Source organism: Panthera pardus, unplaced genomic scaffold (assembly GCF_024362965.1).
Source record: "Panthera pardus isolate Hobbes unplaced genomic scaffold, ASM2436296v1 HiC_scaffold_6, whole genome shotgun sequence".
Taxonomy (NCBI): domain Eukaryota; kingdom Metazoa; phylum Chordata; class Mammalia; order Carnivora; family Felidae; genus Panthera; species Panthera pardus.
In genome coordinates this window covers 21,567,477-21,584,162 of record NW_026526991.1, presented here as the reverse complement: position 1 = coordinate 21,584,162, position 16,686 = coordinate 21,567,477, and the positions used below count along the sequence as shown (strand labels likewise).

General features: G+C 34.9%; 1 protein-coding gene across 14 annotated transcripts in view; it reads right to left on the bottom strand.

The window, feature by feature from the left end:
- ANKS1B (ankyrin repeat and sterile alpha motif domain containing 1B) overlaps window positions 1-16,686 on the bottom strand; it is a 1,073,811-nt gene that overhangs the window by 896,231 nt on the left and 160,894 nt on the right. For all 14 annotated transcript variants that reach the window (XM_053895881.1, XM_053895874.1, XM_053895876.1 and 11 more), the window contains exons 3-4: window positions 10,260-10,416; window positions 3,186-3,482 (exon numbers count right to left, since the gene is read on the bottom strand). In XM_053895881.1, coding sequence (XP_053751856.1) covers window positions 3,186-3,482; window positions 10,260-10,416 — 454 coding nt within the window. The remainder of the gene's footprint in view (window positions 1-3,185; window positions 3,483-10,259; window positions 10,417-16,686) is intronic.

The following is a 16,686-nucleotide window of genomic DNA, read 5'->3' as shown; positions in this document are numbered from 1 at the left end:
ACAAAAAAACATCAACTAAGGCTAACTAAATGCTGAAAGATTCAATTCATCAAAATGTATTTTAGAATATGCTGTCAGCTCTACTTCTAGAAAACCTTCAAGATGAAATCATAGAGTGAGCATCAGGTATCAGCCTTGATGCTTCTGATTAAGTTCATAGTGGTCTAAACATACTGTGCCCCTTTCACCTGATATGTGTAGTAACAAACCCAAATGCTATATGAGCAAAGTAGAAAATCTAAAGGAACGAATCTGGCAATGATGGTAGAGAAAGGTTGGGACCTTAGAAGGTATACAGCCCATCTAAAAGCATTCAAATTCAATACCTTAAAACACTCTTTTGACCACATAAAATGCACATCTGCAAGCTGTTATATCTAAATTCAAAATCCTAAAGACCTTCAAGGTCCTCTTCAAATATCACTCTATCAGTGTCTCTTCAAGTCCTCCATATTACAATCCATAGTTTTTCACTGCTATGTCCTTAGCACTTTGCCCTACTATTTATTTTAATATGTCATGTATAGGAGTTATTCTTGCAAGTTTTTGTGTCCTCCACTAAGTTTTGGGCAGAGATCTTACTTATCTTTAATTCTCCAAAAGCACAAAATACAGTAAGTAGTATTTTGCATAAGAAAAGATGTACCATATACATATAAAATTGAATCCAGACTCTTTCTCTTCTGGCCATGTCATCTAGTACAAAATATGAAAACATTTTGGCCATGGACATGAAGTGTGTTACTGATCTCAGTCATTGTAAAGTCCTTGGTTATAAAGTACTAGGGGCGCCTGGGTGGCTCGGTTGGTTGAGCGTCCGACTTCGGCTCAGGTCATGATCTCACGGTCCGTGAGTTCGAGCCCCACGTCGGGCTCTGTGCTGACAGCTCAGAGCCTGGAGCCTGTTTCCGATTCTGTGTCTCCCTCTCTCTCTGCCCCTCCCCTGTTCATGCTCTGTCTCTCTCTGTCTCAAAAATAAAAATAAACGTTAAAAAAAAAAATTTAATAAAGTACTCTGAGCCACCAAATTTAAAAGTATTCCAGAAGTGTTATCAAAGCAGTAATTCTAGATTAAAGAAATTCAACATAAAGAAAATAAATATCTAGCTTATCATTAAACATACTTCTAGAGAAAGTATGTTTACATACTTCTAGAGAAAGTATGTTTACAATAGTAAATATGTATCTCATTTCAATACCCTTTTGAGGGGAAAGTTGTTGCTTTTTTTAATATGAAGGCTACAAAAATTCTTGTGCTGATTTTCAAGACTGCTAAAGTAGAATAAATTAAAAAATTAAGAAAACATTTTATAAGGGCACCTGAGTGGCTCAGTCAGTTAAGTATCCGACTTTGGCTCAGGTCATGATCTCACAGTTCATGAGATCGAGTCCTGCATTGGGCTCTCTAATGTCAGCATGGAGGCTGCTTCAGATCCCCTGGCCCCCTCTCTCTCTGCCCCTACCCCCATTCTCAAAAATAAACATCTTTTAAAAAAGGTTTTATAAATATCTAAATAACTAAATAATACAGGTAAACCTCTCATTAAAAGTCTGTTTTAGGGTGCCAGCCTTAAATGTAGGATTGGAAGGCCTATGATTTTTAAAACTTCAATGAAAAATCCCCCAGAGACACAAGATTCAACCTCTAAACAATTCCTAGGAAAAGTAACCCCACAGTTGTGAACACTAATTCCACTTGGAATGTTACAAAACTGGCTGCATTTGTTCCCTCTGGGTATTCACACCCCTTTTACAATTCACACCCCCTTGTAATTGAGAGGTACAATCTCTTTTCCCAACCCTTGAATCTCAGCTGCCTTTGTGAACTGTTGGCCAATCAAACACTGCAGAAAAGACAGTAAGTATGCTTGCTCCCAGTCTAGACCTCAAGAGACCTTGTATACTCCTGTTCCCTCCCTCCTTCCTTCTCTCATATGTACACATGCATGCACATAGAACCATATTACTGTTATGTTCCCTGTCATGAACAAGCTCAAGGCAGCCTGCTGGATCATGAAAGACACAAGGCAGCCTCACTATTACCCCAGGCAACATCCTATAACAGAGCTACTCAAATGACCTATAATTGACCCCAGACACATGAGAGAACCCAGCCAAAACAGAGCTACCTATCAAGGCTCAGACTAAATCACCAACCACAGAATTATGAGCTAAATGAGTAGTTATTATGTTAAGCCATTAAGTTTCAAGAGACTTTGTTATACAGCAATAGCATACTAATACACAGGGGAAGAAGACACAATCTGACAGGAACCAAAAGGGTCTCTGGAAGATAAAAATGCTGCCACTGGCTTGGGAGACAAAAAAAAAAAAAAAAAAAAAAAAACAGTAGTAAAATGAAAAAATGGCTAAAGAAAAAAGAAGCTAACCTTGGAATTGGAGTTAACTTGAAACAGATAATAAAAGTAGGTTGCCCTTAAAAAAAAAAAAAAGTAGGTTGCTCTTTCCTTGTGGAGAAATAAAACCTATCCAAATGTTACCCACGCTTCAAAGCTCAAATCACAACTCTCCAATAAAATTCTTTCTGATTGCCCTAGGCAGAGTGATCACTCCTTCATTAATCATGTATAGACAGCACACTACTGAGGCCTGGAATTTAATCAGTAAATATAAATTCATATTCTAGGTTTATCAGCTATACATCCTTAGGCAAGCTTCTTAAGTCTTTGAATCTGACTCCTCATCTCTTAACTGTTACTTAATAGTTCTCAATCCCACAGGGGGGCTGTGAAAAAAGGGATTCTAAATGTGTCAACATATTAAACACAACATACATACTCAAAAATGTTAAATTGAATTTTGAGTGATTCATTCATTCATTCACTCAACTTTGACTGTATTCCTAGTGTGTGTCGGGCTATGTGCTAGACACTGGGGAAAAAAGGAAACAATTACTAATGATACCACACACAACTGCCTTCTAGTAATAATTTTTCACTCCTATAGCCCTAAAATTAGAATGAGGTTAGAAATTACTCCTTATATCTCTTCATATTTCCAAACAGTATGTGGCACAGTGTACTGAATGTAGTAGTTACAAAAATATTTCTGGACAATTTAATTTTTAAAAATGATAAGATTTGTACATACAACTTTTAACATCTGCATCTCAAAGCAAAGCAAGAGCATCATTACTTTCAATGCAAAGCTAAAAGGAGACTCACTTGACAGCTCACATCCATCCCTGCTTCCAAAAGCACCTGAACAACTGCTTTGTGACCATTCCGAGCAGCAAGGTGTAGTGGCGTGTGCTTTCTAGTGTTGCAGCTCATTAAGTTAGGGTGTGCACTGATGATCATTTTGACCACCCTAAGTCGTCCATAGAGTGCTGCCAGGTCCAAAGGTGTTTCGAGCTTACTGTTCCTGATGGTAGGATCGGTGAGCTCTTCTAGGAGAACAGCAACTACTTCTGAGTGTCCATATTGAGCTGCACAGTGTAGCGCAGTTTCATTTTCATTGTTCTGTTAAGACAAAGATGTAAGATTAGGATTTTCAGAAATTCAGTTATCAAAATCTAAACAGTAATTTAAAACCAAAGATACTTTGAAAATGTAAATTTATGACTTATCTATTTTAATAAGTATGCCTAATAGAATATCTGATAAAAAGGATCTATCATTTATTGCATTAAAAAATCACAATTTTGGGGCGCCTGGGTGGCTCAGTCAGTTAAGCGTCCGACTTCGGCTCAGGTCACGATCTAGTGGTCCGTGAGTTCGAGCCCCACGTAGGGCTCTGGGCTGATGGCTCAGAGCCTGGAGCCTGCTTCCGATTCTGTGTCTCCCTCTCTCTCTGCCCCTCCCCTGTTCATGCTCTGTCTCTCTCTGTCTCAAAAATAAATAAAATGTTAAAAAAAAAATTTTTTTTTAAATCACAATTTTAATCATTTTAAGAGGAAAAGTCAAATTTTTCCCTATATTATATATTTCAATTTTCAAGAGCGATAAATGATTTAGCCATGTTAGTCAGTGGCCCTGCTGGGCCCAGATGGTCAGTGTTATCTGTACTATGCATCACACTTCCATGACATTTGTTAATGAGAGAGAGTAATAAGAATTATAACATACTTTTAACAGACTGGCTTTCCAAAAGGCACTTGAAATGGTAAATTCTTGATAACGAAAGAGTTACGGAATGATTTCCCAAATTAAGTTTCATTTCATTTTCCATGTAAGTACAAATTATTGCTCCTTTAGCAAAGAGAATGAAGACATACTGGCCCTCAGATTAAACAGCATCATTCTGAAATGTAATTATGGATTGAGAGACAGACTGAGACCCATTGCCAGACAATCTACAAGAAGTATCATAGTATTACATATACACCTAATAAGGTTCCAATGGAAAATCAAGAAGATTTTCCTAGAAGTTTAGCAAGATAAAAAGTGTACCTGGATAGATCTAGAGCATATAATGCTAAGTGAAATAAGACAAAGAAAGACAAACACCATGTGATTTTACTCATATGTGGAATTTAAGAAACAAATGAACAAAGGAGAAAAAAAAAGAAGCAAACCAAAAAACAGACTCTTAACTATAGAGAACAAACAGATGGTTACGAGAGGGGAGCGGGGTAGAGGGATGGGTGAAATAGGTGAAGGGGATTAAGAGTACACTTATCTTGGGGTGCCTGGGTGGCTCAGTGGGTTAAGTGTCCAACCTTTGGTTTTGGCTCAGGTCATGATTTCAAGGCTTCGTGGGTTCAAGCCCAGCATTGGGTTCTGTGTTGGCAGTGCAGAGCCTGCTTAGGATTCTCTCTCTCCCTCTCTCTCTGCCCTTCCCCCATTCATGCTGTCTCTGCCTCTCTCAAAAATAAACTTAAAAAAACTATTTAAAAAAAAAAAGTACACTTATCTAGATGAGCACTGAGTAATAAATTGAGTTACTGAATCACTATAATGTACACCTGAAACAAATATAACACAGTATATTAACTATGCTGGAATTAAAATTTACTAAACGACTCATAAGATAGATGGATGTTTTAGTACATTTAGGCAAATGGTGTAGATAGATGGTATATGACTATGTCAGGAGGTAGAAGCGTTAGTCAGGAAAAATGTAAACAAGAAATTTTAATAGCAAAAATGCAATGATCCTGAATGAAGGTTTGAGAAAGGGGCTGCCATCATCAGAGTCATCATCATAACTAACACTATGTACCAGGCACAGTTGCATTCCATAGATGTTTACTCATTTACAAGTTACATTTACGTTTACCTCACTGTGAGATAGATACGAATATTATCATTATTGCCATTTTATATATGAGGAACTGAGGCACTGAGTAGTTAAATAACTTGCCCTCAAATATACAGCCTTTTAGTGTTGGGGCCAGGATCTGAACATAGGTAACCTAGACCCAAAGTCAGTGCTCTTAAAACCATCTTCCACAATAACAACTATTACTACTGTCATTTGCTGAATGCGTATATACATTGGTTCATTTCTCCTACACCACACTGCCTGCCAAGTATTGTTATATTGTCAAAGAAGAAAGGAAATTAGTGATCTGAAAGCAGAATTTCTATAGATTTTGCTGAAAAGAACCCTGAGTTGTAATAGGAAATAAATACTTAGATATATGCTCTGACCATATGAATAAAAGAGTAAGTAGGGTTCAAACCGGAACAAATCTTAATGTCCCTAAAAGTAACTCAGACTTGCTCTGGCCGATGAATGCAGATAAGCTGAGAATAAAGAGTTGAAAGCAGAGGAAGGATTTGAAAACTTAAAGACAGAGTAGCAAAAAAATTTTTAAATGAGCACTACAAAAGGCTTCTTACTACTTACCTTCCAAATAAAAGTATCAGAAGAGGGCATTTGAAGACCAAAGAATAAGGCCCAGAAAAAAACCTACTCCCTAGAGGCAGTCACCAAAAAGTTAAGATCTGATGGATGGGGAATCCAGCTGGAGGCATTATTTCTTCCATCATTTTGGAGGCAGTCATTCCCGTTCTTAGTTTGAATGTATTGCTACAGTCTACTTCCTCATAGAGACTGACCAGATACAGGTCTACATTCCCTGTTTATCTGGCTAAGTTGTAGAAGCCTGATAAGAAAATCAATTTTACTACTCTACACCATAAAAATATGATCTAGAAATATGCCTTCTGACCAAATAAAATTTGCTCTTGGTTGGAAAGAAATTCAATTTTCAAAACAGCACCTCTTTGAGAAAAAGAAATGGCAATTATGAAATAATCATTCCTCAAAGACCTCTCTACTTTTGCAGAGGCCTTAGCATAGGATATTATAAGTGCAAAATTGAAACTTTGTCTATTAACACCAATTATCATTGTTCAGAAGTCAAAAAAAATTATTTCAACCATGCCAGACTTACTCAGAAGAAAATACTCATAGAATTCATCCATGATCAATACATACTTGTATTGTCACATGAGAAAGACCACAACTGTGTTATCTTTATAAGAGGCATGATTGTATACTTGTATCCATACTAACAAGTGATCTAAAAGAATCTAATTTCAAATAAACAGACTCTGAAGAAGAACTGATTGATAACTGCTAGTAGATCTACAACGAACATTCTTGAACAGTTAATCCCTACTTCTTCTTCTTCTTCTTTTTTTTTTTTTTTTTAACCAAATGGGTGTTCTCCAAAACTATAGGACACTTCTAGACAATGGGTGGTAGGAAAAAAACAGCTAACAAAAGCTATTTTCCAAAACATCTTGCTTTGGAAAGTAAAACCAATGGAAACTAACACTAGTTAGGTTTGAATTTTGGTAAATGGCAAGAGAATATACTTATGAGCTAGGCTCTTCGTGTTTTTGCCCTAATGTTAAAGGAAAAAAGGAGGAAAGAGGTAAAAGGGGGGGAAGAGATGAATATACAGAGAGATATAAATTGTAAACATGCATGACATCAGAAAAAAGGAAATAATAAATCAGCTGACAAAAGATGGGAAGGATGTATCACTTATCAAAATGATAATCGGGGCAAGGTCTACTTTGTTTTCAAAATTATGTTGCCCTAAACTGACCACTAATTTTAAGAGCAGTATAAAATGGTGACCTAGGTTGAAGTGCTAATAACCCACACTTACAAGCAATAGTAAACCATTCAATCTCTCTGAACCTATCTTATCTGTAAAATTAGAATATTATCCTCTCTATAAACCTTAGGAAAATGCTTTGTAAACTTTAAATATCAATATATAAGACAGAGTTATTTTTAAAGAAAGGTGTATTAGAAACCAAAGACTACTTTCAGAAATCAGAATGAAGCCCTGACAATTACACATAATTTACTATAATAATACGGAGTATTATTGGTTAAGAGCTTGAGCTTTGCATCGGAAAAACCTGCCTTCAAATATTAACTGCATTTCTTGGGGTGCTTAGGTGGCTCTGTCGGTCAAGCTCCGACTTCAGTTCAAGTCATGATCTCACAGCTCTTGAGTCTGAGCCCGCATTGGGCTCTATGCTGACAGCTCAGAGCCTAGAGCCTCTTCAGATTCTGTGTCCCCATCTCTCTCTGTCCCTCCCCTGCTCATGCTCGCTCTCTCTCTCTCTCACCCCCTTTCCCCCCCCCCATTCTCTCTCTCTCTAAAATAAACATTTAAAAAATTATCAAAAAAAAAAAAAAACAACTAATGACAACTGCATTTCTTAGTAGATGTGATATCATGGGCAAGTTATTTAATCTCTCCAAGGTAGCTTCCCACATATAAAATAAGAACAATATTTAATCCCTACTTCATCAGGCTACAGTAGAGCTTAGTAAGATAACACAGATGAAGTACTTTGCACATCACCTGGCATATAGTAAATACTCCATAAGCAACGGATTTACAATGACAATACCAATGTGCTATTGTGGAGGGCTCTGGAATTAGAGTCCAAGTCTGACTGTTAGTAATTCAGTAATGTGTGCCCTTAGATGAGTTATGTAACTTTACTGAGCCTGATTTCTCACCTATAAAATGGGAGTAATAATATCACTTCAGAGGTTGTGAGAATTAACTAAATAACATATTATAGGTGAAAGTGCTTAGCATAACCTGGCTATCTTATGTCTCAATATATGTTAATTACCATTTTTATTCTTTCCCTCTATTGCTTAAATACATAAAGGTTTATAAGTAACTAGTATATTTCTGTCCTATTCAGAGGGGGAAAATAAATAAACCTAAAATGAAAAGTTGCTATGAAAATAGAATTCCCACATCAGAAACTTTTAGGAGAAATTACACTGAATGATAGAAATAGACCAGTGCTAAAGGAGTACCATATAAAAAACAAACAAATATTAAAACAAGGTATTAAAAATCACAAGAAATTTTCAATTTGTTTCCCTTAGAAAACACAAGACAAAACAACTTTCAAATATAAATTAATTCTAAGTGTATTTTTTTATTTTCATGTCATTTAAAAAATATTTTGCTTGTAAAAACTAGCATCCTCTTTTTTAACCTTGGATGGTTTTTGCATCTTATTATTTCAGGTTCACTTTGGGGCATTCAGACAGTTTTAAGAATAACCACCAGATGGCTCATCCCACAAATGATCTTTTCACTTTTGATTTTCTGACAAACATAACAGCATTCCCAAAAATTTCCCTTCAGCATGATATGCTGATAAAGATAGACATATCTCTCATTTTTTAAATATTGAATTTATGAGTATATTTGCATAAAAATATTCTGCATTCTATAACCTATAAGCATAGAAATTTTGTGATGAATATTAGTAATACACTTTTCCAATTAATAAAACATCTTCCCTACCTACAGGAACTTTCTACAAGTGCATTTTTCTGGGGGAAAAATGTATTTTTCTTCCCTTTGGTGTTTATAGTTAGAGCTATGGTTACTTTTCATTCTTTAGTCTGAATTTCAGTCAAAGGCTTGCAAAGTCTGTATGCATTTGAACAGTATGCTAATTGCACTTTATTAGATGTGCTTGCCCTAGAGTAACCTACTTGCATTGATGTTGGACAACTGCCAACCTGCAGCTTAATGCCATGGTTGTAATTCAATTGTTGGACTGCATGCTGGTTTTCAAATATAGTTTTACAAAATGGGAACAGTAGGGGGCATGCAGAGCTCAAGATGTTTGTTATCATACTGTATTAGGGGACCATATTTTACTTTCTGGAATCTGTGGGTCTTATTTATTTAGAATAGAGAGACCGGCATTCCTTTCTTAATATGTCAGTTATGTGTAATATGGATATTATGCACTTGCAAATATTTTTACTTTCTCTGTCATTATATTGCTGCTGGGTTTTATTCAACTCACTCTGAGCATACACAAAGGAAATTTTTAACTTAAAAATATTTACAGTTGTGGGGCCCCTGGGTGGCTCAGTTGGTTAAGTGTCCGACTTCAGCTCAGGTCATGATCTCACACAGTCCGTGAGTTCGAGCCCCGCATCAGGCTCTGTGCTGACAGCTCAGAGCCTGGAGCCTGCTTCAGATTCTGTGTCTCCCTCTCTCTCTGCCCCTCCCCTGCTCATGCTCTGTCTCTATCTCAAAAATAAATTAAAACATTAAAATTTTTTTTTTAATATTTACGGTTATGACTACCAACTGTACATACTGTATTTTGCATTTTGATTCACAAAATTCTATTTACTGTGAAAGTGCTACATACACGGGAAGCATTTGCAATGAATCCATCATCAATGTTTTAGCATTTAAAATTTTATTAAGAAAATCTCTAATTCGGAGTGCTTAGGTGGCTCAGCCGGTTAAGTACTGACTCTGGATTTCAGCTCTGGTCATGATCTCACGGTCACAAGATGGAGCCCCCTGTTGGACTCTATGCTGGGTGTGGAGCCTACCTAAGATTCTCTCTCTCCCTCTCCCTCTGCCCACCCCCCTGATGGTGCACACACACTCTCTCTCTCTCTCTCAAAAAAGAAAAGAAAAAGAAAAAGAAAAAGAAAAGCTCTAATTCATATTACAAATGTGAATTCTGTTCTATCTTATTCAAAAACTACAAAATGAATGCTTATATAAGGCAATCAAAAATATGACAATTATTTCCTTTATGTGGGATTCTCTTATTAACAAATATCTTTATAAATGCCCAACTTAGTGCCAATGTAACTAATACAAGTGCAAAGGAACTTTACAATTTCTCCTTTAGGAAATTTAGCAGTGAAAAGATCTTTGGCAGAGTAAAGACAAAAATTATCAATTCTTCATTGTTACCTTACTTTGCAAAACTAAAAAAACAATAGCATGAACAAACATTTGACAAGTGCACCTGTTCATTGACTCTAGAATGTGATGGTCCGTGATGAATAAGAATCTTCACAATTTCTACATCTCCTTTCCAGGCAGCCAGGTGAATGGGAAAATAGCCTTTGTTGTCTGCTACATTTGTTGATGCCTCATACTGAAGTAGTTTGAGAACTATGTCCCTAGAAGAAAAAAAAAACAGAAAAGAAAATATGCTAACCACACAGATTTCATTAAACAGGTAACGATGAAAGTATACCAGTTGCTGGTTGGCAATTGAGAGTAAGAGACATAAAATTGGGTTTAAGTGTTAGCCTATTCAACATTTGGCAATTTTACTTACCTGGAAAACCACCAACACCACATACACAAACAGAGCGCTAACTAACCAATGAACGTCCTTAATAGAATTCATTTAGGAAACATTTATCTAATTTCATAACCGAATGAAACAAGTAAAACACTTTTTTAAAAATACCTCTTCCGGGGCACCTGGGTGGCTTAGTTGGTTAAGCATCCAACTCTTGGTTTCGGCTCAGGTCATGATCTCATGGTTCGTGGGTTCAGGCCCCGCGTCGGGCTCTGTGCTGAGCACTCAGAGTCTGGAGCCTGCTTCCGATTCTGTGTCTCCCTCTCTCTGCCCCTCCCCTGCTCACTCTCTATCTCTCTCTCTCTCTCAAAAAAAAATAAATAAATAAAAGTAATAATAAAAAAATAAAGTAAAAATAAAAACACCTCTTCCTATTTTTTTTAAAAGGGTTTTTTCCCAAATAGCCCATACCTGAGAGTTAGTATGAAGGAAAAGCTGAGGATAAGCAAACTCCTTATTTACAAAAAAAAAAAATCATGCTACCAACAGACTTTTAGAGAATTTATACATCATTCCTGCAAAGAGTGGAAATAATAAATTGAAAATGCATGTAAAAGACAAAGCAGACAGCAGGAAAGGGGGGGAAAGTTTAATAATTTTTCAGCCATTGATACAACATATTATGAATATGTGTTATTCATACTTCTGCACTCCTTCATCTCTCCCTTCCAAGCTTAAAAAAGTGATTTCAAGAGGTGCCTGGGGGGCTCAGTTGGTTAAACAACCAACTCTTGATTTTGGCTCAGGTCATGATCTCACAGTTCATGGAATTGAGCCCTGCACTGAACTTGTACCGACAGCACAGAGCCTACTTGGTACTCTCTCTCCCTCTCTCTGCCCCTCCCACACACGTATATACATGCATTCTCTCACAAAATCAATCGATAAATTTTTTTCTTTAAAAATGGTTTCAAGAAGGAAATTCATTCATGAGACAAGTTCCACTACTGATTCAATATCAATTCATACTCAACATACCCTACCTATAGTATTTTGTACCCAATCCCCAACAAATTTTCAAAGCAAAAATTCTGAACTGTAATATCCAACTTCAGGAACAATTAACAATTTTTGGTACACATTATATTGAATTTTGTATCAAACAATCAAAAACAGTAACTCTAAACAAAAAAATGCACTTTTACCTGGAAGCATTTATGAAGCAATTAAATTGAAGCAAATAAATCTATTAAATTCACTTAATGAAATCCTAGACAGATATACAAACACATGCATATATACATATGCAATTACAATAAATTCTAAAGTTGTTTCTCATATATAACAAATCACTGGTAGTAAGAACAAATGTAACACAAAGAGCTAAATTTAAGTATTTCATGAAGCCAGACTTTAAATGTAAGTAACAAATGAGAAAAACTGGAGGAAGTCTGAATAGTTTAGAACTATAATAGCTACCCCCCACAAACATACAAAATAGACATGATACAACACAAACATTACAGTGAAAAGTAAAATATAATGCCCAGAATGTGATCTAAACTTGTGAAGGGGAGCAGAATATACCACCCCAAAATATGTCTCTTTGGCATAAGGATGATTTTAGGCTGATTACTTTCAAGAAAGAGTAGATGTTGGAAAAGCTCTGAAAATGGACTAAAAGTTACCCTTTTGTAATAGACATTTAAATTTATAACAGAAATCCCCATTTGTAAGGAAGTCTCTCTCCCTTTTTTTTTGTACCAGAAAATGAAAAAGGACTCTATATCTCTAGAATTATCAAGGAGGAAGGTAGCAACTTCTATCTGTACAACAACCCCATACCTTGTTTACTGTGCTTTTCCTCCTAACCTCCCATAACTGGTTCTCTTTGACAAACATCTTTTCATCTTTAGCAGGCAATGGTATTTAAGGTGGTGGCAAGGGCCATTTCAGGGGATTAATTCAGTTTAATTCCGTTTTTCTGGGTTATCTCCCATGTATACAAGAGGTATACATGTAACTAAACTTCTTGTTTTTCTCCTGCTAATCTATCTTGTTATTATGGGGAGAGGGAAAAGTTCCTCAACCAAGAATCTTGAATGGTAAAGGGAAAACTATTCTTCATTCCCCACACATGAAACACTAGATTTAACAGATAAATGCATGAAATCATGATGAAAAAGAACCAAAAAAATGTTGTACAAATATTAAAGTTCCAAGGAGTCCTAGATTTTCTAATGATAAGATTTCAGTGAAAATAAGAATAAATCTCATTTTAATATTCTTTTTAAGAACCAGTATTATAAAATCTGAATTTAGAAATTTTGGATTTGAGTCCCAGCTACACAAAACTGCCTAATGATGTGACCCTAGAGAAATTATTTAGGCTCAGTTTTCTTTTTCTTTTCTGTAGGGGATATAATAATAATAATAATGCCTACTGGTCAATATTGGTAGGAGCTTTAATTGAGATCACAGAAAAGAAGCCACTCCAATAAACAGTAAAGCACTATACGAAAATATTAGTTCTTGCCCCAAGTAAAAATAAAATCCTTTCAAAATAGAAATGCTTCCAGCAAATCACCTTTGTAAAAATGAAATCTGAAAATCCAAATGACACTTGAAGCTTGTCCAGTTCATATATTTCTCCTCACCTCTCTGCCATGCAAGAGTTACTATATAGGGTCTTCCATTCTGAGATAAATAGCTACAATGGGGTAAAAAGGATTCAAGACCTATGAATAACAAAAGCAGCTAAAAATCAGAATATCTGGTTTAAGGTACCAACTCTACTATTTACTAATTTGGTTATCTTGAGCAAATCAAATAACCTCTGTCAGTCTTTCAGGTATTATTAAAATAGAATTTAAAGACTACGTCTTCCTGACAATCTGAATGGGTTGTGGTGTGAATCAAATGAAAACCAGGTATGACTGTAAATTTGTATGCAATCACACATATTCTCAAGGCAAGCTACAGCAACGTTTACCAATCCCAGCAATTTTTTTAATGAAAGATTTCAGTATTTAAATAAAAGGTAAAATGATACCAAAAGAAGATACAGTTAAATATATGGAACTAAAAAGTGGAATTTACACTACCACAAAATAGCCTTCTCCAAATTCATTTATCAGAGAAAGATACTTATGTGAAGAATTTTAACTTTATTCCTCAATGCCTAACCAAATAAAAAAAAATATTCTGAAACTTCTAAAAGCATTTCCTTTCAAAGGGTAAAGAAGATCGTTTAAGGGGTTCATCAATCCTATTTTCTCTTACTCCACAAAATCCATTCAGAGTTTCATTTGTTCCTTGGCTCAAGTCCTGTTGACATTTTCTAATAATGTATGTAATATACATTTATTCTTTATTTATCAGGAAGATTGATGAGATGGTGAAAATTTTAACTTACTGACATTTGTATTATGTGATATTACCAGTACCTAATATCTAAATCTGAAAAAACTAATCTGTATGCCTATGAAATTGCCTTTGGTGAACACTAAGAGCCTAACTAAACACTATTATATTTAAGTTTTTAAAAAACTTATTCATTTTATTAAATTTGTTTATTTGTAAATTTAAATGTGTGTTTAAATTTTTATTTAAGTTGTACCTTTCACCTTATTCAAAGATATCAGCTAATGAACTGGCATGGCTCAGGTTTCTAATGTGAAAACATATTTGTGAAATATAAAGCTATATTTCTTTTTTTTAAAAGATTTTATTTTTAAGTAATCTGTACACCCAACATGGGGCTCGAACATACAACCCCAAGATCAAGAGTCCCATGCTATACTGACTGAACCAGCGAGGCATCCCTAAAGTTATATTTCTGATCAAAACTGTGTCTGTCAGTCTTACTGAATCATAAATAAGATATTAATCAACAAATTGCCATTAATCTTTCTTATGATGTATCCATGTATATTACAAGTAATATGTATTAAACAGGCCCTTTTCATCCAGACGCATTAAGAATAAACTAAATTTGGGGTACTATCTATAGTATCTAAGCTGAAAGGATTTATTTAACATTAGGATCCCCCCAAATTAGTATTATTAATTTTCATTTTTATTTAAGTTGTACCTTATATCTTCCAGTGGTATCAACAAATGAACATGTTGACTGTGCTAGGTTAGTAGGCATGAAATATTAAGTAATATTGATGAAAAAAGTTTATAAAATAGCAGAGAAATAACCTCTATATCTTAACCATAAAGTGCCATTCTTTCTTATATACAGCATTTGATAAATAAGAATTGCTCTAAAATCCTAAAGTTAATGTGGTTGATGAGATCACAGAAAAAAATAACTCCATTTCCCAGGAGTAAATTAAATTTAATAACAACGTAATTTAAATCATTGCAACATTTTGCAGCCTGAAGCTAATACAGAAGTTCAGGTAAAAATAGGAATTCTAAAAGTATTGATTTTTGCTAATGTATTTAATTTGCTTCATTTTCTGACAGATATAAATACACTTCTAATTAATATGAAATGTCTTTTAAGAAGTTTCAGGATATGTTCTGAGCAAAATTAAGTTCATTGGGAAGGTTCACATTCAAATTTCTTTACCTCAAAAGCAAATTTCCCTATAACTGAATCATAACCAAAGACATTTATTTTGTTCCATCCTCCCTTACTTGTTAGTAGTCTAAATAACTCTGAAGTAAACACAAGTCATTTTTATATGGATACAGTAGTAACAAACTAATGAAATTCTCAAATTAATTAAGGCCTTTTTTATTTCAGACTTTCTTGAAGATTTTACTTCTCCTTAACAGAAACAGAGTTGCAAATGTATTCAACGTGGTCAAAAGACTCTAGGACATACACTCCATTTTCTAGCTGGAGCTTCTTTTTATACTGAATTCACTCTCATAGATTTCCAGAGAAACTGAATAAGAGCAAATTTTAACTAGTTAATATCCTTATCCAGGAAAGAAGCAATTATATCCAAGTTATTTCTAGGTTATCCAAAGAGAAATTTCATGGACCAGACTATATAAATTTTTAGAGGAAGTTCTCTCCTTTCATTAGAAAACCTAAGAAAGAGTGAATCAAAAGTACACATAGCTTACCATCTGGATTCTAGATACAATTTGGGATACAATTTGGATTTCAGATAATGGAGTCTAGAATCCAAGCATTAAATATTCAAAGAATGAGGCAAGAACAGAAAATACTTAAACCCCACGCATATCAAAGACACATATATTTCAAAGATATAAACGTAACAATTTAGTGCTGACAGTTTTCAAAACAGCATCCAAGAATCACAACGTGCCCAATATAGTTTAATGAGATGAAACTTAAGAAAAAAAGGAAAGGAATAATTTGCCAGGAAGAGGAGAAGTGAAATATGAATACAAATGTTTACTAAAACTTTATAGTGAACAATAAGATTATTATTTAAAAAAAAGAAAAGATGAGAAAAAGAGAAAAGGGAAGGACAGAAGGAAAAGGAAAGAAGAAAGGAAGGGAGGGAAGAAGCGATAGAAGGAAGAAAGGAAGGAAAAAGGGAAGGAGGCAGGGAAGAAAGAAGTGATGGAAGGAGGGTGAGAGACAAGAAGAAAGGCAGAAAATCAGGCCAGCTGGCTGGCTAATGTATACTAGGAAGAGAATTAAGAGAACCAAATTTGTAGCAGAAATACATGAGAGAGAAAATGAATCCTCCATATTTTAAAAAAGAAAAACAGAAATAAGTCTCTTGCCTATCTACTGAAATAATTTATAATCATTGCTAGTGGATTTTGTTCTACTGACGGTGGGGGTTTTTTTCTATCATTTGAAGGTAATAATTTTCTAATCTGCAATTACAAATGACCCAGGAAATCACTAACAGAAGTACATTTTCTATTGTGTCTTGATTTGGCTAAGTGAGATGAATTGTTCATTATGAAACAATGTATTTCAGGTATAAAGTCCTATTCTGCTTGAGGATTAACTAGAGTTGATAAACAAGAGCTTCCAGTAAAACATACAAAATAAGAGGATATAATATGGGCATAATTTGCAGTACGAAGGCTTAGACCATATGTTGAGGGTAAGGGAAAAGCCTGTGTTCAAAGGAAAAGAATAAACTACAGAACCCTGTAATAATACTTCTAGCTCTATGATTCCATGAACTTTAGC